At 47.4% G+C, this 24,839-nt stretch overlaps 1 protein-coding gene across 3 annotated transcripts in view; it reads right to left on the reverse strand.

The window, feature by feature from the left end:
- The window catches only part of Tbc1d2b (TBC1 domain family, member 2B), a 68,651-nt gene that overhangs the window by 43,235 nt on the left and 577 nt on the right, over nucleotides 1–24,839 (reverse strand). For all 3 annotated transcript variants that reach the window (XM_063265567.1, NM_001413794.1, XM_039081538.2), the window contains exon 2: nucleotides 6,184–6,337. In XM_063265567.1, coding sequence (XP_063121637.1) covers nucleotides 6,184–6,337 — 154 coding nt within the window. The remainder of the gene's footprint in view (nucleotides 1–6,183; nucleotides 6,338–24,839) is intronic.

Consider the following 24,839-nt stretch of genomic DNA (forward strand, 5'->3'; position numbering starts at 1 on the left):
GATCAGATATGCTGTATGTGGATTAGGTTCCTGTGCTTGCTAGGCTAGTACTCCACCACAGAGCCACAATCCCAGCCTCCAAAAGGCTTTTTACCTCAATCTAGTTTCAATCTAGATTGTGAAGGAGTGAGTGGTCAGAAGGAACTGGGCTATCTTCATGAGGCTATAGTTTCCACAGAGAGCCCCTAGGGTGGACCAGCGTATGTACCTAAATTTGTCCATGATCTCCAGCAATGACAGCCTGAGACCTGATTCACTAATAGCATAACTAATACCTCACTGCAGAAAAGCTCACCTCAAACAGGAGCATGGCTGGCTGAATGGCTAACTGTAGGGATTGCTATGAGGCAAGGATGGCTTCCTGTGGGTTGAGGAAATGATGTAGGAGGTGGCCGAGGCCTCCACAGTTCTCAATGGGTTCACACTCATGACTCCTCCTGACTTTCCTCTTCCTGCCACTTCCTGGTAAGTTACGTGAGTTAGCAGAGGTACATCAGACTCATCTCTCTCCTCTCTCCCATTCCTCCCTGCTCTTCTGCAATCTCAGCCCCAGCTGCCATCCATAGTTACAGCAGCCCCTGCTTTCACCTGTACAGATGCAGGATGCCTCCGTGGGCCAAACCTTGGCCAGTTCTGGGCAGTTTCCTTTCAGAGGCTCCTGCACACATCTCTGTTATGTCCTCTCTCCTACAGCCTGATGTCCACAGAACCTGATTCTGAGAACATCTTGTTTCCTAAAGAGGATGCTAAGATGTGGTGAGTCACGGTGATACAAGCCTCTCAGAGTCAACGCTGCTGACTACCACAGCGCATATATAAAATACTACACAGTATCGTAGCATTTCACAAATGGTAACACAGACACACAAGTGTGATCACTGCACAGAACCGTGGCATCAAAGAGTGACAGGTGACTGTGCTGCTACAGCCAGCTCTGTGCGCCACCACATGCCTCCAGGCAGCCCAAAGGCCTAGGGAAGTGGGTCTTGACCTGTGGGTTGAAACCCCTTTGGCAGGGGGGGCGGAGGGTGGTGGGGTGGGGGTATGGAGTAGGGGAGGTGGGGGTGATGTCGATTGACCCTTTCATAGGGGCTGCATATCAGAGACCCTGTATATTAGATATTTATATTATGATTTAGAATAGCAGCAAATCAGAGTTATAAAATAGCTAAGAAAAATAACTTTAGGGCTGGGTCACCACAACACACAGAACTGTAGTAAAGGGTCACGCCATTAGGAAGGTTGAGGACCACTGGCCTAGAGGGACCTCTGCCTATGCTACTGAATCCCCATGCTCACACGGAACTGCAGAAGGTGTGACAGTTATGCGCTTCTGCAGAGGAAATGTGTGGTCACCGCCAGCTGTTTTCACAATACCGCTTTCTTAAGAAATACCATCCACATACAGACAATCAGCCCACTACCACCCGAGCTTGAGGTAAAGCATCTCCTGCCCCTGGACTATCCCACGCAGCAGGAAGCAGAGGACAGGGTCACATGCCTGACTCTCAGGAAGCCTCACCAACAGAAAGCCCCTACTATCTCTGCTCTTTCTCTAAAGGTCTTGTGGGGAATGAAGTAAACAAGTGGACTGGACATCCACCTTGGGTCCATTTTCAGTGTGTGGATTCTCAAATTCTATGAAAACCTGCAGGCATGCCCTTGTTTCTTAGTGGATACGAAGGTCTATATGTCGGCAGTTGATTTGTATCTTTCCAAAGTCATAACCTGAAGGTGGGACCCTACCCAACCAAATCCAGCAGACAATGGGGAATGAGGTTTGAGGCACCTCAGAAGCCGGGCTGTGAAGGGATAACGGACGGAACACATAAAGAGACACGGAGTCACCTCACGCTCTAATGCCTGACCGAGAAACCACACAGGTACCAGTCTCTTACTCTGAAGGTGTGACATACAGACACATGTCAGTTGTGACAGTGACAGTCCCCTAGCAGCTACTCATCCCAGCTTCTCAAGAGTAAGATTTCACAGCCATGTGCTCAGCTCCCCAGATTCCCTCCCAGGTATCTGCTGTGGCATAAGGAATTGCCACGTGAGAGTCACTGCTAACGAGAAGCTGAAGGTGTCTGTGAAAGCATCCTCTTGTGACACGAGGGCCAGCCCAGAGACAGTGAGTGTGATAAGAATGGGACAATGGAAGTGGCTGAGGTCAGTGCTCCAGCTTTGACCTTCCCTCGAGTGAGAAAAAGAATGTTCGTGTTAATCCAGCTTCCTATCAACTGTAGTGACATATAATCCTCACCCGTTCAAAACCACACTGTCAGGAAAGTGTGCGTGTGTGTGTGTGTGTGCGTGTGTGTGTCTGTGTGTGTGCATGTGTGTGTGTGTGCGTGTGCGTGCGTGTGTGTGTCTGTGTGTGTGCATGTGTGTGTGTGTGCGTGTGCGTGTCTGTGTGTGTGTGCGTGTCTGTGTGTGCGTGTGTGTGTCTGTGTGTGCGTGTGTGTGTCTGTGTGTGTGCACGTGTGTGCGTGTGTGTGCGCACGTGTGTGCGCGTGTGCACGTGTGTGCGTGTGTGTGCGCGCACGTGTGTGCGTGTGTGCGCGCACGTGTGCGTGTGTGTGCGTGTGTGCGCGCGCGTGTGTGTGTCTGTGTGTGTGTGCGTGTGTGTGCGTGTGTGTGCGTGTCTGTGTGTGTGTGTGTGTGTGTGTGTGTGTGTGTGTGATCTCTACTTTAGCAACGGGCTTTCCCTTTTGATCCTTGTGATGTGGAGGGTGGGCACACTTGGTTTTCATGGCACAGCGTGCACTCTTGTAGTACTGGATAAGTAACCTGCTCAGAGCCAATGACCAGTAATACCAGAGTCACAACTCTGAGCCAGGCCCACAAGCCTCCAGATAGACTCGCCTTCCGGTAAGCACTTGGCTTTCCATGCACATGTCTTTCTCTTTCTTTCTCCACACTGACTTCAGGTGCCTGGAGGGTCATGAATGGGTGGACACTCAGGCTACAAAGGTTCGGCTGGGAGAGGCGATAGGTGCCTAGGAGGCAGCAGGACACGTCTTATTTTTCATGCAAACCAGTGCTATAAAAAACGGTCCTCTTTCAATCAAGCTAGACTGAGCCAAGTTAGGCCAAAGTGGGCCGGTAACCACAGCACAACTACAGAAAATTACAGGACATGGCTACAGAACCACAAAAGTTATCTTTTAACCAATTTTTCCCCACTGAGGATGAAATGAAAGGGTCTGAAATGCAGTCCTCTCTTTAACAAAATTTATGTGTGTATCCACTGTGTATCTGCTATGTGTACGCTGCTGCTCCCAGAGACCAGAAGTGAGCATGGATCTCATGGAACTGGATTACAGGCAGTTGTGATCCTTGGGTGCTGGGAACCACACTGAGGTCCTCTGAAAGAGGAACAAGCATTCTTCATTTCTGAGCCATCTCCACCCATTTTCTTGACGTTTTACTTTAGAATTTTTCACTTTCTGGCTTTAGATAAAAATCTCCAATTTTAAGGCCAGCCAGCAGGTTCTCCTAGTTCATTCTAGGATTGGCTTGGCTGGCCCTGACCATGGTGTCCTTAGCGAGGTCCCCAACGAGGCCAACGCTGAGCTCAGCCCATGCAAGGGCCTACGCTGCCCTGCAGTTCCCCTGACACTTCTTGCTTTTCTCTGCACAAACATTCTGTCTGACAGGAACACTTGTTGAGGGGAGAAACTGGGGACAACTTGCTGAATAGGCAAACAGCATGGCACAAACTTGAAGCTCCCACAGCTGGAATTCCCAAACCAGAGAAAGGGAAGATGACGCCTCTGGCTCCTCTCCTAACCTCTGGTTTGTAAGGAGGCAGGACAGACATGACAGAGGGACTCCAAGACCATGTGCTACCTCTTTGCTCTCCTTTCAGCAGCACACCCAGAGTCCTTGCTGGGAGGAGTGATCTGTGTCCTCACAGTGAAGGCAAATGGATCTTAAAGCCATTAGCACTGAGGCTGGCCAGGCCCTATGGCTTCTTCCCCGTGTTCTGAATGACCTTGAGTAGAACTTCTTGTCACTGAACGAATGCTAATGGTGCCTTCTGGATACCTCAGTCTATGGTCTGGGAGCAGAGGCAGGAGGATTAGGAATTCAAGTATTTCCTCAGCTACAAAGTGAGCCTGGGCTACATAAGACTCTGTCTCAAAAAACAATAAAACAAGTTAAAAAAAAAGTCACAGCTCAACTGCTGGAGCACTTGCCTACTACACCCCAGCACCTCACAGACCATCCCAGCACCCCAGAAACCATCCCAGCACCCCATAGACCATCCCAGCACCCCATAGACCATCCCAGCACCCCATAGACCATCCCAGTACCCCATAGACCATCCCAGCACCCCAGAAACCATCCCAGCACCCCATAGACCATCCCAGCACCCCAGAAACCAATATGGGGGTGCAGACATGTAACCTAGCAAGGGGAGGTTAAGGCAGGATGATCAGGAGTTCAAGGTTAGCCTAGAATAATGAAAAGAAAAATTAATTAGTAAACAAACCCAAACCAAACTAAGCCTTAGACAACAGAAGCCACATGCACCGGAATATAAAGACTTCCTTCCACTCTCAGAAGAATCAGAATGCTGACTCCATGACAAGGACTCATAGAAAAACATTCACATGTACAAGTATATGGAGTTATCTTCTCACTGACTAGATAGACAGTCTGCTAAAACCAAACCAAACAAAAACAAAACCACCATCACCACCACCACCAACGAAAACCCCACACACAACCAGGAAAGCAAGGCTGGCAATGGTGAGTGATTCCAGAAGAAAGCAGCAGCCGTGTACTCAGCGCTCAGACAGCACTGCTCTTGCTCTTGAGCAGAGGGTCCACATGCTCTATGGAGTGTAGACCACAGCTCCTCACAGAAGTGCTAGAACAAACCTTGTACTGGTTTCGATTTTAATGTGCACACCTTTGTAGGTTAGCATAGGCCAGGCCTGGTGTCACACAGCTTTAACCCCAGCACCACAGAGGCAGCGGTAGGTGGAGCTCTATGAGTTTAAGGTCAGCTTGGTCTACATAGTTGAGTTCTAGGCTAACCAAGGCTGCAGAGTGAGACGCTATCTCAAACAAATGTAGCTAAGAATGCTAATACCAGGCTGGCAAATGTCAGTGGGCAAATGTCCTTGTTGCTGAGGCTGATGACATCTTCGGGACCCATAGGGTAGAAAGAGAAAAGTGACACCTCAAAGTTGTTCTCCGACCCCCACATGTTCACTGTAGTACATACGGGGCATACACACACAGGCACAAGCATGCATGCACTGCGCAAATGCAAATATAGTTTTTAAAAAATATTTATTTATTTTACTGAGTACACTGTAGCTGTCTTCAGGCACACTCGACGAGGCATCAGATCCCATGGTTGTGAGACACCATGTGGTTGCGCTGGGAATTGAACTTGGGACCTCTGAAAGAGTAGTTAGTACTCTTAACCACTGAGCCATCTCTCAAATATAATTTTAAAGTAATTTTTAAATTGCTCATAAAATGCCCTGGTCATTTTAGAGTTCATTTCAGGGCTTAGGGGCTTCAGGCTTGTTCTAACAAGCTATCAGGAAGGAGACACAAAAAACCAGTCTCACCTTCCTTTGGAGGGGGGAGAGGTAGGTCAGAAAGATGGTTTACACATAACTGACTCATTCTTTCTAGAGGGTTCAATAAGATCAACAATCATGAGAAGATCTTGGGGTTTAAAGTCTGCTTTTCAAGTACAAAAGCGAATTCTCTTGGATGTAAACGGTTGGGACTTACTAGGACTATAACATGGCCATGGACCTGCAGTAAACCAGAACCAGGGCTTGGCTGTTCAGCTTCCTAAGAGTACTAGAGGATAACCAGTGGGATGCCGTGAGATTCTTCTCCTGGCACATCCAAGATGCAAGCCTTCAGGAAGTTGGCCCGAGCACGAATGCATAGCAGAGGTGAGCGTGCCTCATCTTTAATTTTGGCAGAAAGTGGACTAACCTCATAGCCCTCACAGCCTTGCCTGACTGCACCCAGGCCACTCAGTATTAGCTTGGAAGCGGCTCTGTCCCTGAGCTCTTGGCACTGTGGAATACAGACTGTCATTCTTTTCATTCTTAATTCATTTTCACTCACTGCCGACTTGAGTCGCTGCGTCAAACGGCTACCCAGAAGGAGCAGATATGGCACCCTCCACCTGTGCCTTACCTGTGTTATCTCGGGCCACGAGGCCCTTGGGGAAGTCCCCTGGCGTTGGGGACGTCCTGCTGTCCCACTTGACCATGTCAAGGCTGTTGCAGTATTCCCATCTTTTCTGCTGAAGCTCCTGTAGCCAGTAAGTCATGAGCTCCCGATTAGGAGCCTAGAAGGAGGGAGGGAAAACCGTATTAGAACCACCATAACATTAAGAGCTAAAAACCTCCCTGCATAAACTGTTCATGGGAGAGCAGCATTAAGGAGAGAGCAGCTTGGTGGCCCAGGAGAACACAATTGTAAGACTCTTCTGCTGAGAAACCAGCCATGTACTTCAGATACAGAACAAAGAAACGAAGTGGAACAGAGCTGAAGCATTCTTCCTGCTATCTAAACTTTATTCTGCTGAGCCAGTCTGCTGGGGAGAAAAGCCATCACCAGTGTTGCCCAGATGTGAACCCTACTGGTACAACACCACGATAAGGCACAATATTCTGGCTGGTGCAATGCTGGTATGGTTAGTCACCTATTTTTTGTTAGGATTTGAGGCCTGCTCCACGGGGTTGGGGAAACCCACGCCTAGTACTGTAAACCTAGTCAAGAGTCCCTGGCCGAGGCACTCATAGGCCCCAGAAAGGAACCTACTACTATTGTTTTGCTAAATGCACATGTGTTAAACTGCCTTCCAAACACTCATATGCATATCTGCAGATAGTGCTGTTCTCAGTTTGGTCAGAGAACCTTCCCACAGCTGTGGGTGGCAGTTAGTGAGGGAGCATAACTGGTCAGAATACCAAGAATTAATGATGGAAGAGTTATCAGCCCTAAACTAGACATCTGTGTCACCCTCTGGCTCAGACAGCATCCTATGTTGAAGAGGGAGTGGAAAGATTAGATCGGTGCTAGTCTCAGAATGGTTAATATTTCATTTGTAGCACTGAGTATCAGCAAAGGTTTAAAGCAACGACCACTTTCATAAACTGTAGTGGACACACACAGTGATCCAGCTACTTTAAGAACAGCTTGGCAGTTCTATATGAAGCTAAATGTACAACCATCAAATGTCAGCAAAGCCTCCCTTCTCACACGTGCCCAAGAGGAATGAAAACTGTGCACAAGAAAGCTCATATGCGAACATTTATAGAGGCTTTGTTCTCAGCTGCCAAAAACTGCCACCAACCCAAAATACACACCATCTGGTGGGTGGGTAAACACACTGGCAATCTGCACAGAGAAAGGAGTGGAGTACGGATTCACAGAACACATGACTGTTATTGCATAGTGCTCAGTGAAGGAGGTCAGGTCACAAAGGTCACATCGTATAATCTTCAAACAACCAAAAGTGACTAACACACAAGGACAGCAACAATGTGGGGTTTCCAGGCTTGAGATTGAAAGAGGAACTGACAACCAGGGGCAAACGCAGAGAAAGAGGGATCATGGAATTATCCTGTATCACAGCTACTGTGGTCGTCATGATTCTACACACTGGTCCAAATCCACCGACCTGCCTAAAGAATGAATTTCACTCTGTAACATAAGTACATTTAAAAACGAAATCAACCAAGGGCTGAGGGGATGGTTTAGTGGCGAGAGTTCTTGTTGCATTAACATGACAATCCGATCTCATGTGAAAAGACAGGCATGGTCACTTACGACTGCCTGTATCGAGAACCCTGTGAGGGTGGGGGCGGGATAATCAGGAGGGCTTGCCGGCTACCGGTCTAGTCAGTAAGAGACCTATCTTCTTAAGTGAATAATGCAGCATGTGGTAGAGCAGGACATTTAGTGTCCCCCTGCAGTAATCACAAGCCCGGGAGCCCACAAACACCAGAAGTGTGCACATACCACACACATCACACATATGCATACACACATCACACATATGCATGCGCACATACAATCAACCCAGATACAAGGGAACCAAATGATGAGCAAAGCTCCAAATAAGACAGTGTTGGTCACACAGCCAGCCACCCCATGCAAAAGAAAAATGCGAACCGTGGGAATTTTGTCAATGCTGGCACGTGGAGTACAGATGGCAGACACAGTGCTTCCCCGGTCATGCACATCTGACAGCAGGTAACAGGCCTAGATGCCAAGGGGCCACTCTCTAGGAGAACCTCCAGGCACTCTGACTCTAGCCTGGGCTCCTTTGCACTCCTGCCTGAGGTAAAGAAAACCGTGTATTTTAGGATCTGTGACATTTAGGGGCAGTTCTTTCCACTATCAGCCAAGCATTCCTTCCACTCACTCATTCCACAACTTCACTGAGCACCTGTCAGCTCCTGGGAACTGGAGTCCGGCCTACTAGTGGGCGCCAGGAGGAAGGGCGGGTGAGGTAATAGCTCTGAAGAAGGAGCCCTACACATGCAGCCTAGGGGTTAGGACCGACCACCGAAGGCTTGAAAGCTTCTGAATACAGTGTCTTAGACCAAGGCAACTTGGGAGACTCTGACTTCAGCTCACAAGTGCTGATCACAGTCCGTCATGGAGGAAAGTCAGGGCAGGAAACTGGAGGCAGGGACGAAGCAGAGGCCCCGGGAGGACGCTACTTACAAGCCTGCTCCCCATGGCTGGCTCAGCCTGCTTTCTTATAGAACCAAGGACTGCCAGCCTAGGGATGGTCTATCAGGCGTGAAAAACTGAGTTTGAGTTTCAAAAAGAAATCTAGAAATCAGGGCCAGGGAGATGGTTCAGGGGTGAAACACTTGCTGCATAAGTAAGAGGGCCACAGTTTGACTCTCCGGAACCTGCGTGAGGCCCATGTAGAAAGTATGGCAGCTGCTTGTAATCCCAGTACTCAGAAGACAGAGACAGGACCCCTTCCCAGAGAAAGCTGGGTCACGAGGCTGTGTGGGATCTGTGCGCTCAGGTTACTGTGCCTCAGTACACAAGAGGGATCAAGAAAGGAGGTCCGGTTCAATCTGGAGTCTCCACATGCTCACACGTGTGAACCTTCACATGTCTGTTAATGTCCACAGGGCTGCTGTCGCCTGTGGTCAGAGAAGGTTCTTTTCTGCAGCACACAGCAGTAACCTTACCCCTTCCCAGGCTCAGGGAATGATGTAAAGAAGAGCAGAATGGATATAGGAGCTGGGAGAAGGGATGAAGGAAGGGTTAGTTACTCTTCTATGTTCTCTAAGACGAGCCAAACGAGCTGCTTTCACTGGATCAAAGAATTTGGTGCCTTGAACACAGATGAGAGGCAAACACATGTCTGGTTTCTAATGTTCTGTTGCTGCTGCTGTCTCAAGAATGCTCAAATTCTCAAATTCAACTGGGCAGTCCTGTCCAAACCAAACATCCTGGGTAACCAACCACCTGATTGTCTCCTCTACAGTTGCATGGATGTGAGAGGGTCAGGCGGATGAGGGCTTTGTGGGTACAACTGCGGCATGGTAGCCATATAAAGCCTCTAGGAGCCATGATATCAGAGAATGGAGCCTGGCATGCCTCTCTGGGTTGAGGAGGAACTGTCCTTGACAGCCGCCTAAGAAGTTCCATGTGATGCTTCAGCTGCTGCCCCAAGTTCTTATGCCGAGGCTGCCACAGCATCGAATTAAGAAACCCACTCACCCATAGATGACTCAGGCCCTGGCTTTCTGTTCCTTCTTGAGGACTCCAGGGACTGCCCTTCTTCCAACCCAGACAGCTTTCACCTCGGTGCTCAAAATAATACTGCATTAAATCATTTAATCCCAAGGGTTGTTGATTTCAGCAGAAATTTTCTTTTTTTAAAATAAAAAAATTAGAAGTGACAAAAGGATTTACTGGCCATTTTCTACATTGACAGTCCAGATATGATGTGTATTGTATAACACTTACTAGCACCTTTGCCTGACTTAGACTTCTATGTCTAACCATGCAAACCTTTTCAGCAGACCTCTCACCACAGTAGGACATATCACTGGGGACCTGGCTGAGGACTTAGCAGCAAAGCCAGGGAGCTGGGCTTCACCTGTTAGCAGTCTCTGCTTCTGACTGCCCTACCTCAGCTGTTCTCCTCCTGGGACTCCAGTCCTCCCTTGGTTGAGAATGTTCACCTATGGACACTCTATAATTGGGAGGGCTGGGTTGGGGGCGTGCTTGCCTTGGAAGTACGAAGGCCTGAGTTTGATCCCCAAACCTTTATTATAAAAATGAGGAGAGGAAAGAAAAAGGGAAAGTAGCAGCATCAGTAACATGTTTGTAATTCCCTCAGGGGCTTGCTGGTTAGACACCTAAGCTACTTCAGGCCAAGGAGAAATATTGTTTCAAAAACAAATAAACAAACACAAGAGAAAGGGGGGTGGTGTAGAAAGCACTCAAGGATAACAGCTGATATTGTCCTCTGGCCTCTGTATGAATATACACATATATGCACACACCCTGAACCTGTGGTGCATGTCTGTCTCCTACCTTCAAACTCAGTCCATACACTTAGAAACCATAATAATTCTCTGACCCGTGGCCCCATTCCTAGGAACTGATCCCAAGACCTCCTAAAGATGAAAAGGGGACAGTGGTACATACATTACAGAGAAGTCAGCACTGCACCCTAGCAGTTAGCCTTAGGGACACAGATCTCAAGAAGACCCAATTGATTCCTGTTGCTAAGGCACTTGGAAAGCAAATGTTTTCTTCTACCCAGCAGCAAACAACTAGACACATACTCATCACGACATACTCGACATAAAATGCCGAGCTGGTTGGAGGTTAGACGAAAGACAGATCTTTTTAGCATGCTAATCTACACTGTCTCTTCAGACTGGCTGCTTTCTGAATAAAGCAGTTTTAAAGATTAATAACACACACACACACACACACACACACACACACACACACACACACACACACACACACACACTTTCCTGTTATGAATTTGGAAAACAAAGAAGAAAATAAAGTGACCACAACCACATCACCAGAAATGGTCCCTCCCAAAACTTTGGTGTACGTCTTTCTGAACATTTTTTCTACAAATACGTACACCAATTTCCTTTAAGAAAACCAAACCATAATGAAGTACAGGCTTTCCAGCCATCTCCATTTGCATGTTAGTAATGTAACATTGTTAATAAAACAATTGCCAGGCACTGAGATTTTGCTGTACACAGTCATCTAACCCTCACAACAATCTCCCCAAACAGCGCCACCAACCTGCCTACCCATGGAGCTTAAGCATCACCACATCCCTGCCTGAGAGCTGGGCGAGGCTCATTTACCCAAGCCCTGGATGCCTCCCTGATGAATGGGGCTCACACAAGGATCCTGGGTGATGTTCTGATGTGACAGGAGCTACACTCACCTGGGCATTGTGCTTCCCCAGCTCCCACAGCCAGTGTCCGCCAATCTCAAACTCAGAGTCTGCACGCATGCCCCACTCTGGAGGAGGATGAGAGTCTGCCTAAGACAAACTCTCTGTACTTGAGCAGGAAACAGAAGTTCCTCTACAGCATTTCTCAAATGCTGAAAGGCTGGTGACCTTGAACAGCACTGAAGTTTAGTTTAAAACCCTATGGCGGTGCTGGTTTTAGGGGTGCACCAGAGGTCACACACTCATTCAAGCACTGGGCCTCTCAGTTCTGGAGCACAGGCATGGTATCCTGAGGCTGAGAGAGCAAGTGCGACAGTCCATAGGGTGCTTTCACTGGATGCTTGCAACCACAGTTCCACTCTAAGGACATGGTTTAAAAACAGAAAGCAGCAGGGCTGTGGCTAAGAGCACTTGTTGTTCTTGTAGAGGATATGGGTTCAATTCCCAGCAACCACAAGGCAGCACACAACCATTCATATTTCTAGTTCCGGGGAATTCAGCACTGCGTTCTGACATCTGAGGGTACCAGGCAGGTGTGTGGTGTACAGATACACAAGTGGGCAAAAAACAGAAAAACAACCTCTCATACACACGAAGTAAACAAATGTCTAAAACCAAGATAAAAAGAAACGAAAAGTAGCAAGCAGTCCTTGCACACATTTAAACAGACGTACAAAAGACAGCAACAGCCTCTGCACAGAGCAGGCCCACCAGGTCTGCAGGTGCCCTGACCAAGCTCTCAAACTATCCAGGCCTCTGTGGCAGGTCCTCCAACTGGATGGCTGTTCCTAGTTTTCCCTTTCCAAACCCTCTCTATGTCTAAAACCCTTGGATGTTTTCAAAGGCCAACTGATCTGGCCGGGGACAGGGCCTATACTGCCCACCTCCACAGGACCACAGCCCTCCTACACAGTGGATGAGCAGGCCAGTTCTGCTTCCACTACGCCACCTCCCACCTAACGACCTCAACGTCCCACGGCCTCTGCAGAGCCAATCTTTCATTTCTCCAGTGAGCCATTTGTGACTATGGCTTCGACTCTGCCTTAGAGACTGCACTCTGGCTTCCTCCTCAGGGACCAGGTCCTTTGTAAGCTGTAACAGCAGAGTCGACAGTAAGGCAGAAGAACACACATACAGATGGGTTAAGTCTGCATCCTAGGAAGCTGCACAAATCACAGGAAAGCTTTTACCCACAGTTCTTAAGGGCTGTAAGAGCTGCTAATGGGAAGGAACTCAATCTTAAACTTAAGAAAGGGCATACTAATTTCTAAGGAATGTCCAAGGTGCTTTCCCCATAAGCAATAAAGATTGCAAGCCTGATAATGCAGAACAAAGTTAGGGTAGACGGCAGACAACACCCCAAATCTAACAAACTTTAGCTTCCAAGTTTTTCTTTTGGGTGCTTCAAAGTCACACATGAGCCTAGAAACAATCTCAAGGCATCCTGCTCCAGACTAATGGAAAAATACTGTTTCCCTTGGAAGGTTTTTGAAATTGTCTGTTTGAACCCAAGCGAGAGGCCAAGGCAGCTAATGCTGGGCCACTCCTGCTCCTCAGAAGACAAGATATATTTTACAAACTCCACACTTCTGGGGAAAACAAGAAAGTCTCATTTGTTAAGTCTTTAAATCACTCACAAAAATTAGCATTTTCAGATATCTTATGAAAATAACCACTTGAACTCTAGCCCAACTCCCTTCTTGAAGGCTGGATGCTTTCCGTGCTTCTGACTTACTCTGCTGGGTGTCCAGCTGGAGAGTGCTGCCCTCTCTAGCACCCAAAGCAAGTGCTTGTGCTAGCATGGGCCGCACATATGCTAACACTGGGCCAACGGAGAACATTAGTAATGGTCCCATGAAGGAATGGCAAGTCAATCTGTGAGACATGCCAAATTAAAAAAAAAATCTTGGAGAGAAAAGCAGTTTCTTAAAGGACCTTTAACTTAACACCATAGTAGATGGCGGCCAGGTACAGTGACTCACACCTGTAATTCCAACATTCACCTGCTGAGAGGCTAAGGCCAACATGGGCTGCCTGGTGAGTTTCAGGCCAGCCTGGGCTGTGCTGGGACCTGCTGTGGGGGGACGGGGCAAGTGCTGGTAATGGACTCAGAAGAAAGTCCACTAGACAATCAGAAAAGAGGCAGAAAGTATGAAGGCATGGGTGTAGCAGACATGGCCAGCTTGCAAGGGGCTGGCCGAACCACATCTCATCTCGGGCTGCCCACACAGGCAACGTTCATCAGGATGCAAGCATGGGCCAAGGCCACTCCCTGGGCCTGCTCTTCCTCTCAGGAAATGGCAAAGCCTGTCAAATGCTTTCAGTTCCAGAGAAAGGGAACACGGGAAGCTTCCAAGTGACCAGAGAGCTAGATTCCGGTGGCTCTGCTGCTGCAAAGTCAGCGAGGGCCAAGACAAGTAAGAACTCCTGTGGCTTCAGCCAGGGGCCTGCTGGACAGCCCAGCTCCAATACTGCCTCCTCCCAGAGCATAGAAACCCAGCATGCAAAGACGATTGCAGCTATAAACCACAGACTGCTAACCGAAGAGTAAAGGGCTCACACTTCACTGGTTTCCACCCACGTGGTTCTGTTATATTTACTTTACCATCAAAGGCCAGAGAGAAGGTAACCTAAGTCCATCCCCGGAACTCATGTAATGGAAGGAGAATAACGGCTCTCCCAAGTTGTCCTGTGATGTCTACACATGCATCATGGCCACCATCAAACAGTACCCCAAAGAACAGTCACCCATGGCCCACAATGCAGAGAGGGGAGGCCAGAGATCTACAGCAGAAGGGCAGGGATGTCCACTGGCAATGCAGGCTGTTGAGGCCTACACTGGCCTAGCGAGCACAGCAGGACCCCACTGCACTCCCACAGCTGGAGACCTGCTCTACACGGTCACTTCCAAGACTCCTGGTCTGAGGAAGGACAGGAAGTCTTACTAGCATGTTCCCTCTGAACGGCACACGCGAGGGCCTGGGAAACTGCTGAGTTCCCTTCTTACGGTTAGAGGACTTGCTCTAGCCAAAAGCCTGCTTCCTCTGGTAAACACTTTATCATGAAGGCGCCAGAGAGGGATGGGCACAGACCCATCACTGCTTCTGTTTGGCCACTGGAAGTTTATATAATCTCTACCGTCCATTTCCAAGCTCCATGCAGTTAAGCTTCTTCGATTTATGTCCAACATAAATAGTTAAATGAATAATTGTGAGTATGTATAAAACTGATTTCCTAATAATGCATTCACTGTGGATCAGGTAATCTCTAACAATGTGGACCCTGTGTCTGGAGGAGAGTTTAGCCCTAAGACTAAGTCACAGTGGGAATCAGTTTCCTCAATGTGTTATATGCATGGGAAGGGCAGGCTAATCTCAGGGGACCTCTCTAGTTCTGACTCTGGGGCAACCGGCAGAGCCATTTAACGACAGTGCCCTGATCACATCCCAGTGTACACAAGGATAAGCACTCCCTGAGGCCAGAGGCATAGTTGACTCCGGCTGCAGATCCATCAGGACCTTGCCCTATGAACCCTGCCAGGTAAATGGCTGGCTGCAATCACATTTAGAAAAATCAGGCCACCTTCCCTACAGTCTTCCCTAACATCGGAGAGTTGCAAAGGGAAATAAAACTGGGCTGGCTGCCTAGAAATAATTCCTTTAATCCAAGATCAACATCCTGATAACACTGGCCGGCCCTCCTCCAGGCAGGAACTCAGGCCTGGCTTAAGGCACTCTGCTGGAAGAAAGTCCCGGTGAAAGCAGAGGAGGCAGCCAAGGGATCCACATCCTAAAGCCCCCTAACTCCTGTTCCACACAACCTCTGCAGAAGTTGAGCCAAACACAGGATAAAACCTCATTCGGTGGTCTAAACTCTCATCTTCCTGAGGCCTTTTCTGCAGACCCAAGAGGCACTAAGTTATTGTGCAGCTCCACCATTGTATCAAAGCCTAACCCCCCCCCCCCCCATTATCTTCTCTAGGGACTTTCTTGATGACAATCGACAGCGGCTAGGGGAAAAGGTTCAGGTTAGGTAAGTGCTTGCTGTGCAAGCATAAGGATTCAAGCTTGGGTCCCTAGCACAGAAGTAAACATCCAGGTGACAGTCTCCCTGGGCCCTCAGCTTCTTGTTCACAGAAGTGCCCAAAACTTACCAGTCCCAGGGCATTAATCTGAACCAAGTGATTTTGGTAGAGAGAATTTACAGAAAACTATTTAGAAGTATCACCACTTCCTAACTCCCGATGCCCACACTGCAGGCACTCGTGAAAGCAAACCAAACCCAGCAGAGCCCTGACCTGTGAGGACGTAGGGAAAATCCCACACATACGTCTCTGGACATCAGAACTCCAGATTCTTAATCAAAACTTCTTTCCCTTTCCCAGTCCGAGAATCATTTCTACATCAGCAGGGTCCTTCCTTCCTTTTGTGAGGAGGAGGGCTACTGTTTGCATTCTGTTCTAACTAGGGACGGGAAGGCAGCAACCAGTGGCTGATTGTTAAATGGTTCAACCAAGAGACCGGTCTTCCTCCTCAGATCCTGTGTTCAGGTGGAAATCAGTATCAAGTACACTTGGTACTTCTTTTAGTTAATTTTCTATTGCTGTGACAAAATATCAAGACAAAGGAAACTTACAAAAGAAAGCATTTACTTTGGGGCTCAGGGTTCAAAAGGGTAATAGAGTTCATGACTGTCATGGAGGGGAGCAGCAGGCAGGTAGGAGTTGAGATCCTACATGTGGCGATGGCAACCTCGAGGCAGGGAGAGCTAAAGCCCACTCCCAGTGACACACCTCTTCCAACAAGGAAGGGCACACCTCCTAATCCTCCCCCAAAATTTCCACCAACTGGGGGCCAAGCATTAAAACATGAGCCTATGGGGACCACTCTCATCCAAACCACCATAGTGACCCCTCTATTTCTCAGGAATCAGTTATCCTGGAAGGGGAAATAAACTGGCAGTGTACATAGGAGGGAAAAAATGTGAATCACCCAGTTAGTGAAGATGGCCATCAGGAGGAGGAGGATCTGGCAGGGCAGGGCAGGGCCTCCCAAACTATCACCTCAGGTATCAGCACCCTTAGCCCTGACAAAGCAAAGATACTTCAGAAATCTCCAACGCTACACTTATCTACTTTTTAGATAAATTCGCATATATTCATTGTATAACACAAATCAATAGGCTTCATTATGACTCTTGTATGTGTTTACAATGCATTTCCATCATCCCCATTACTCTTTTCAGTCCCCTCCCAGGATGTTCCCTTCTACTTTCATGTTTCATGTTCCCTCATTCACATGTGCATATTTCATATATAAATGTATATGAATATATATTCATATATATATAGTCTTGTATGCACACATAATCTTTTTAATTCTAGATTCCACATGAACATGCAACATTTTTCTTCCTGAGTCTGGGTTATTTTGCATAGCATGGTATTCTACTCTTCAACCCATTTTCCTGCGAATGGCACCATTTAACTCTTCATGACTGAACAAAACCTCACGGTCTGTGACACATTTTCTTTATCCATTTATACACTTAGCATTTTGTTTTATAATGATGTGAGTAATGTCCTAGGTCCTGTCCAAACACTTCCCAAAATTAACTGACCGTCAATGACTGCTAATGAAGTAGAAACCATCACTAGCCAGAGTCTCTTGCTCAACAGCACGGCAGGCAGGCGAGGCAGGAACTCACCCACAGGAAGCCTGACTCCCTTATCTTTGGAGACTCTCCCAACAACAACAACAACTGAATCCCAGTGTTCCGTGGCTAGCAGTTGTCATTTATCCTACGTGTGGAAAGAAGGCATGGCTTTCTTCCAGTGATCCTAGGGAAGGAAAGAGCAAACTAAATGGAGCCTGGAACATGGGTTTCCTTTTATTTATTTTTTAAGATTTAACTTATTTATTTTATGTATGTGAGTACACTGTTGTTGTCTTCAGACACACCAGAAGAGGGCATCAGATCTCATTATAGATGGTTGTGAGCCACCATGTGGGTGCTGGGATTTGAACTCAGGACCTCTGGAAGAACAGTCAGAGCTCTTAACCACTGAGCCATCCCTCTAGCCCGGAACACAGGTTTCCTAACACTTGATCTACTATGCTCTCACCTCTGCAACAAGACTGGTTAGGAAGGCCAGTGGGCAGATGGACTACAGCACGTGTAAGTCATCAGAAAAGACCCCGAATCAGGCCACTGGCAACAGAAGAGAAACACTCAGATTTCTGTTGGTAGTACTGTCATCTTCCTGGTTTGAGAGGTGTTTGGGAGTTTACACAAGGCTACCTTATTCCTTAGAGGCAGCCTTCCCCACCCCCCCTTACCTCCATGGTCCACCTCTGTTTATGCATTGTGGCAGAGGAATCGAAAGAATGAGCTTCACACATGAATGCCATCTCACTGGCACAAAAATGCAACTCTGGCCCCCCAAGTACTAGGATGTGCAGGCTCCATCTCCAATTGGTGTTTCTCAGGGACTCAAGAATTACTTTTGTTTTTGCTGTATTATACCTGTGGGCATAGACTCGTGTCTGCCTTTGCAGAATAAAAAATTCCTTCAAAGGAAGCTCCATGTTGGAAAAGGTGCAACCAAGCTGAAGGATTCTGTGTACACACACACACACACACACACACACACACACACACACACACACCACAAAATCATCAGGCCAAGCTGAAGGATTCTGTGTACACACACACGCACACACACACACACAAAAATCATCAGGCTAAGCTGAAGGATTCTGTGTACACACACACACAAGACACACACATGATCATCAGGCCAAGCTGAAGGATTCTGTGTACACACACACACACACACACACACACACACACACACACACACACACACAATCATCAGGCTAAGCTGAAGGATTCTGTGTACACACACACACACACAGACACACACATGATCATCAGGCCAAGCTGAAGGATTCTGTACACACACACACACACACACACGATCATCAGGCAGGCTTTGACGAATCCAATTCCTTTGTCTTTAAAAGAAAGTACAAGGCTGGGGATGTGCCTCAGTTGGTAGAAGGCTTACCTGGTATGCATGAAGCCTGGGCTTCTCCCTAGCATTACATAAACCAGATGTAGCCTGGGCTACATGAAACCCTATGCCGAGGGAAAAGCAGAAGGAGTAAGGTGGGCTAAATAGAATTGTTTTGAAGTGGTGTAGGGGGTTAGTGAGTTCTACCACCTGAGGGCCCAGCCAGAGGGCATCATCTGTGAGGCAGAGTGAGCTCTCAGCAGGCCCAGGCTCGGACTTCCCGGGCTCTAGAACTGCAGCACATTTCAGGTATTATAAGCTACTTAGTCTGCAGCACGTTGCAGCAGTCCAGCTGGAGGAGACAGCCATTGGGGGAAACAGTCATCAGTCTCTGCTTAACCTTCACGGATTCCTTCAGCTCTCAGAAGCAGAGACCCAAATCCTGCTGTAAGTCCACAGAAGCCAAGGGAACAAGGCTGCCTCTAAATATGAGCCTTCCTGTGTGAGTCCTTCTACCTCAGGGCCAGCTGCTGCTCACTTCTGTGTTGCCCAACAGCCATAGATTTTTAAAAATGAACATTTGTAAATGGTTGGGGAAAAAATCAGAAGAAAAATCTTTTGTGGCATATGAATATTACATGAATTCTGTGAAATTCAAATGTTGGGAACCCAGCTATACTCAGCATAGACTGCATCTGAACTACAACAGGACAGAGATGGCATGGGCTGTGCAACCTTAACTATTTACCATGTGCCCCTTTCTGTAAAAAGTTTGCCCTTGCTACAACAGTGTCCCCAGAGTCTAAACTGTGGGCAAGAAAGACACCACAAACTCCCACATACAGGACCGAATGCCCTCTGGGGAGGGCTGAATCAGAACCTTCTTTTGGCTTGTTACTGCCTGTGACATTTCCTGGCTTCTTACTGAGTGGCAGTCACTCTCATGACATGTGGCAAACAGGTTCTTAAAACATCTGCACATTTGAGAGTTCTAGATGATCACATCTAAAGGGCCAGAGGTCCCATTAATATCTGTGCTTACTGGCCATGGTGCCTTTCCTTCAGGTAACAAAGGTCGGCTTGAGGCTCCTTGTTTTAGTTTAGTACTGGGAAAAAAGAAAAGGAAAGAAAAGAAAAGGAAAGGAAAGAAAAGAAAAGAAAAGAAAAGAAAAGAAAAGAAAAGAAAATCTCCAGTGGGATTGTGGAGATGGCTCAGCTTGCTATGCAACCATGAGGACCTGAGTTTGAATTCCCAGCACCCATGTAAAAATGTTGGGCATGGCAGTGTATGACACTTACCCTAGTACTCTGTGACTCTGTGTGCATGTCCATGTATGTGTGTAAGTATGTACTGGGGTGGAGGTGGCACAAAAGGCAGATCCCAGGAACTTACTGACTGGCTTCAGTGAGCAACTCTGTCTCAAGGGATAGGCAGACAGCAATAAAAGAAGATGCCCAAAATGGCCTCTGGCTTCTGTTTGCATAAGAACTCATATGTATGTGCCATGCATACATATACATCACACATGCAAATGATGGTGGTAATGATGATGAGGATGATAATACTTCTGCCACAGGCTGAGTGGCTTAAACAGAAATTTATTCTTCATAGTTTCGAATGCCAAGACATCAGTCCCTGACAAGGACATGTGACCCTGTGTTCTGCCACTGTCTGCGTCTAACACACAACCAGTCTTCATTAAATGTTTTGAAGGAGGCAAAAAAGAGTTACGAAGGCTCCACAATCCAAATCCATACCACTCTTGAGATTGGGCTTCTTCATATACACTTTGAAAAAGGAAATAAATATTCACTCAGTCTATAGCACAGTTACTTTATGAAAAGAGCTAGACTAGACGTGGCACGGTAGAGACCCCCTACAACAAGGAGTGTGTGAGAGGCAGGGGGAGACAGAAAGCTACGATCTTAGGAACTTGAACAGGTAGTTATGCCTACTTTTAAGGAACTGACGCCCTGAGAAACCCTAACAAGTCTGTGAAAAGCCAAGTTCCCACATCTTAGGATTTAAATAATGCTTCAAGAGCTTACACAGATGCCTGAATGCAGAACAGCTTAGCAGAGCCATTCAGCAAGGAAGACTGGCTTACCACATCTACTCTGCACCGAGCGCACTATGATTACCCACACTAACAAATGTTTGTCATTAAGCTAAGAGCTGTTCCACACGAGGGAATGGGCACTTCTCCCACAGAATGGGGCCGAAGTAGGGATGCGTAGCTGTTCAGTTACGTGTGATTCGGAAACCAACATGCAACACACACACACACACACACACACACACACACACACGTCCACGTGAGCACCAAATGCTTACAAGAAAGGGAGAGCAGGGAGGGGGATTCATTTGTGACCAGTCTGATGATGTATCTTGCTCCAAGGACTGCAGAGTTCAGCTGGAGCGGGGTGGTCCACATTCAGTCACATGCTTTCTTATCTTAAATACCAGTTTAACCCTAGAAAGATCTTTATGCCTCTGGTCCCAGGAAAGTTGGAGAAGAAGCCTCTTGCACCCTGTTTAGGAAGCATCTGCCTCTTCCAGGCCTCTGAAGCAGCTTCTACTTAAAGCTACAGTACCTCTGGCTAGCAGAACTAGACGGGACAAGGTTCTAGTACTCGCTGCACTCCAAGGACCGAGGGAAGGTGGAAGCCACTACACTTTACCTAATCCAGAACAAGACAGAACCAACCCAAAGTCTGGAGAGAGATTTGCCAAAACAGATAACGGGGCTTGGATACACCCTGTTCCCAGAGACTCTGCTTACAGATGATCTGAGTCTAGTCTTCTGATCTCAGGCAGATCCTAGCCCCTTTCTGGGCCTCTTGTCCCTCATCTGTAAAATAGGGCTCTGGACCAGATCCCTGACGTCAAGAATAGAGGAGTTTACCAAGAAATTCCAGTCTCAGTTTTCATTAAGACTTAAGCGGTCAGGCATTTTGAAAAAGCCCAACAAAGCCACAGCTTTTCCTGAGAAGGCTGCAAGATGCTTAAAATAAGAAACACATGATGATAAAATAAGCAAATCACCGATTTTCTTCTCTTTTTACTCATCCTTTGCAGAAGAAATGGCGTGTGCAGTTATCGGCAGACTTGAATTGGGGCAGGGGTTAAGTCCTCACCAGAAGACCTCTTTGGAAACCAAACCTCTTTGGTCTCCCCTGGCCTTTGTGTTAAATCTCCACACTCATGGGATTCAGATCACATGAGAAGGAGGATGACTGGTCTTTTCCGGCTTTTCCAATGAAACATTTTTACTCCAGCAGCTCAAAAGGAACTACTGTGCCCTGAAGTTCTCTGTGTGATGTGTGTGTGTGTGTGTGTGTGTGTGTGTGTGTGTGTGTGTGTGTGTGTGTGTGTGTATGATCAATGTTAGGTGTCTTCCTCAGCCACTCTCCACCTTCCGTTTTGAGATAAGGTCTCTCTCACTGTGCCTGGATCTCACCAGTGACTGGATTGGTCAGCCAGGGAGCTCCAGGGATCCAACTGTTTCTCTCCAGCAGGATTATAGGTATGGTAATACCATGCCCAGCTTTTACTAGGGTGCTGGGAATCAAATTTAGGTCCTTTTAAGCACTTCTTTCCAGTCTCTTAAAGCCACCCTGACTCTGACTTCTACATCTCAGCTACCCTTCTCGTTTAGAAAGCCCTGGCTTTTTCCATTTCTACCATTTCTGTCAGGCCAACACTCCAATTTTACATATGAAACTGTCTTGCATGAGGGCCGGAGAGATGGTTCAGTGGTTAAGAGCACTGGCTGCTCTTCCAGAGGACCAGGGTTCAGTTCCCAGTAACCACCTGGTGCTTCTTCCCAAACGTCTGTAACTCTGCTTCCAGGAGATCTGATTAAGTCTTCTGGTTTACACGGGAACAGCACACATGACACACTTCCATAAATGTAGGTATAAAATAAAAATAAGTTTTTTAAAAAAGTTCTGCATGAATATTCATGAAGCCTGTGAAATTCTGAATGAAAATCAGGTAAGTCAGTAACCATGTGACCGTGTCTCCCTTCCCCTCTTAAAAAGGCAAAACAAAACAGTATCAGGGGCCAGAGAGATGGCTAATACCTAAAGAACACTTGCCTTTACAAAGGACCCAGGTTCAGTTCCCACCCACTCCACAGCTCACAACTGCAAGTAACTCCAGGTTTCAGGTATCCTCTCTGGCCCCTGCAGGAACCAGGACAAATACATACACTCATATATATAAAATAAAAAAAAGTTTAAATCTAAACCGGTGGTGGTGGCACACACCCTTAATCTGAGCTCTCAGGGGACAGAGGTACTTAAGCTGCCAGTTTAAGGCTGGCCAGAGCTACAAAAGGATGCGTTGAAAAGCACAACCAACCCTGGTACAGCTATGACCCGGCCTAAGGTGAGAAGCCTTGCAGAACCAGAGTTAGAAGCCCAAGGGTATCCATCCCCTTCCATAATCCTATCCTATCAGAGATATCTACCACCCTGAAACCAGAGCTTGTCACTGTGACATAGCTTCCCAACTGCCTGCAGGGCACAGCACAGATCCAGGTGTATGGATGTCACTCCAGACAAACTTCTTAGTCCTCACCTAAACGGTATCATCCTGAAACTAATTTCTTGCTCAGTTTTACATTTGTGACAAGCATACAGATTGACACATGCAGTTCAGTTTCCTGTTTACTACCCATACCATTCCGCTATAGGACTGCAATGACTGTTGTAGTAGTACCCAATTCATATTTAATTCAACAGACTATACAATATATTTGGCCAAAGACAGTGCCTGATGTTTTAAATGTCTGCCAGGTAGTGCTTACAATGTACCAGCCATTTTCCATAATGTTTTCTAGAGCCCTGGCAGCCATCCAAGAATGTTTTCTATTCTCACTGCCATTCAAGGAGGAAGGTAAAGTTCACATTAGACCAAAGCAGGAACTAGACAGAGAAGTGATAAAATGTGTCCAATACACATGATCCATGACTCAGGCTGCAAGTTCAAATCCATCCAAGTCCAAAGCCACACTCATTAAACACTGTAACTCCTCTTAGGCAGATACTGCCATTGTTTAGATGTTTTAAAAATGAAAGAACTGGTAGGGAGAGAGTTCTAAAGTTATCTGAGAAAATCTGAAACAGGAAGCTCAGTTTTCTTTTTTAACAAGCAATTCCACCGGAAATTCACCACTGTTCACATGTACACAGAGGACAAGCATCTGCTTCTGACAAAACTCCCTGTGGACACTCTGGGAGCCAGTCCCAAGTTTACACAGACACTGAGTTACCTCAAGTTGAACTGCAGGCCTGCTTAGCTTCCTTTAAAGAAACATTTTATGCATCTGCTCAGAGAGCAGGCGGAGAGAGGGGCCCAAACCACCATGTCTCCCCGTCTCCCCCTCCCCGACCCCATTCAGACTCTGCTGAGTAAGACAAAGCTCCAAGAAATGGCTTGAGGGAATGGCCCCAGCTGCTGCACATTGTGCAGATCTCAGGAACAGTTGCATGCTCACAAGGCCACGCTGCTCTCTACTTGGCTAGCTCTGAGAGGGCTGATACTTCAAGCCCAGCCCTGGAGAAAGCCCAGCTTGCAATACGGAAGAGAAGCCAGAAAAAGAGAGGGTGGAGACTCAGGGAACCAAGCAGGGAGCAAGGCCTAGAGTGAGAGGCAGCCCAGCTCTAGGCCAGGGCCCAGACCCTTGGGTGCTCCAAACACAATAATTCCTAGGAGATGTCAAGGTCCAGGCCTTTAGAACTCCCAGCAACCGGGAAATGCTGTCTCAGGGCTGGTGACAACTGCCAAGTCTCTAAGACTCAGTCTCTCTGGGGAAACCTAAGGAAGCCTCCCATAAGCTGAAGCAACCCCTCCCATCTTTCCCAAGAAGCAAGAAAACAGCCAGAATGGGTACTGCTGGAGCATCCCTGACCTCTCTAGAGGGGAGCCGTGGTAAATTGTTTCCAGGGGCCCTGCTATCACTTGCCTCTGGGTATAGCACTAAACGGGCCACATTTACTGAACACTTTAGAGTGTTAACCACTTAATCCCAACACCCTTATATTATTGTTGTTCCCACTTCACAGTGCGGGTAGCTGAAGCACAGAGGGGTCAGTCAAAGGGCATATCCAAGGTCACAGAAGGAGTTAAAAAGTCAGGGATGGAGGGTGGAAGCCTGCTACTGTGGGAGGGACTCGCAGAGCATCTAAGAGATGGTGAGCATGGACGCGAGAGCGATCCAAGGAAAGGTGCACTGGGAGGCAATGGGTCAAAGTGTCAAAGATTAGCCTAGTAACTCCCAAACCTGCCTGAGCCTCATAGTCCAAGCACAGGTAAAGGGCAAAAGATAAGAATGAGGAAGGAATCAGAGT

Source organism: Rattus norvegicus, chromosome 8, assembly GCF_036323735.1.
Source record: "Rattus norvegicus strain BN/NHsdMcwi chromosome 8, GRCr8, whole genome shotgun sequence".
Lineage (NCBI taxonomy): Eukaryota > Metazoa > Chordata > Mammalia > Rodentia > Muridae > Rattus > Rattus norvegicus.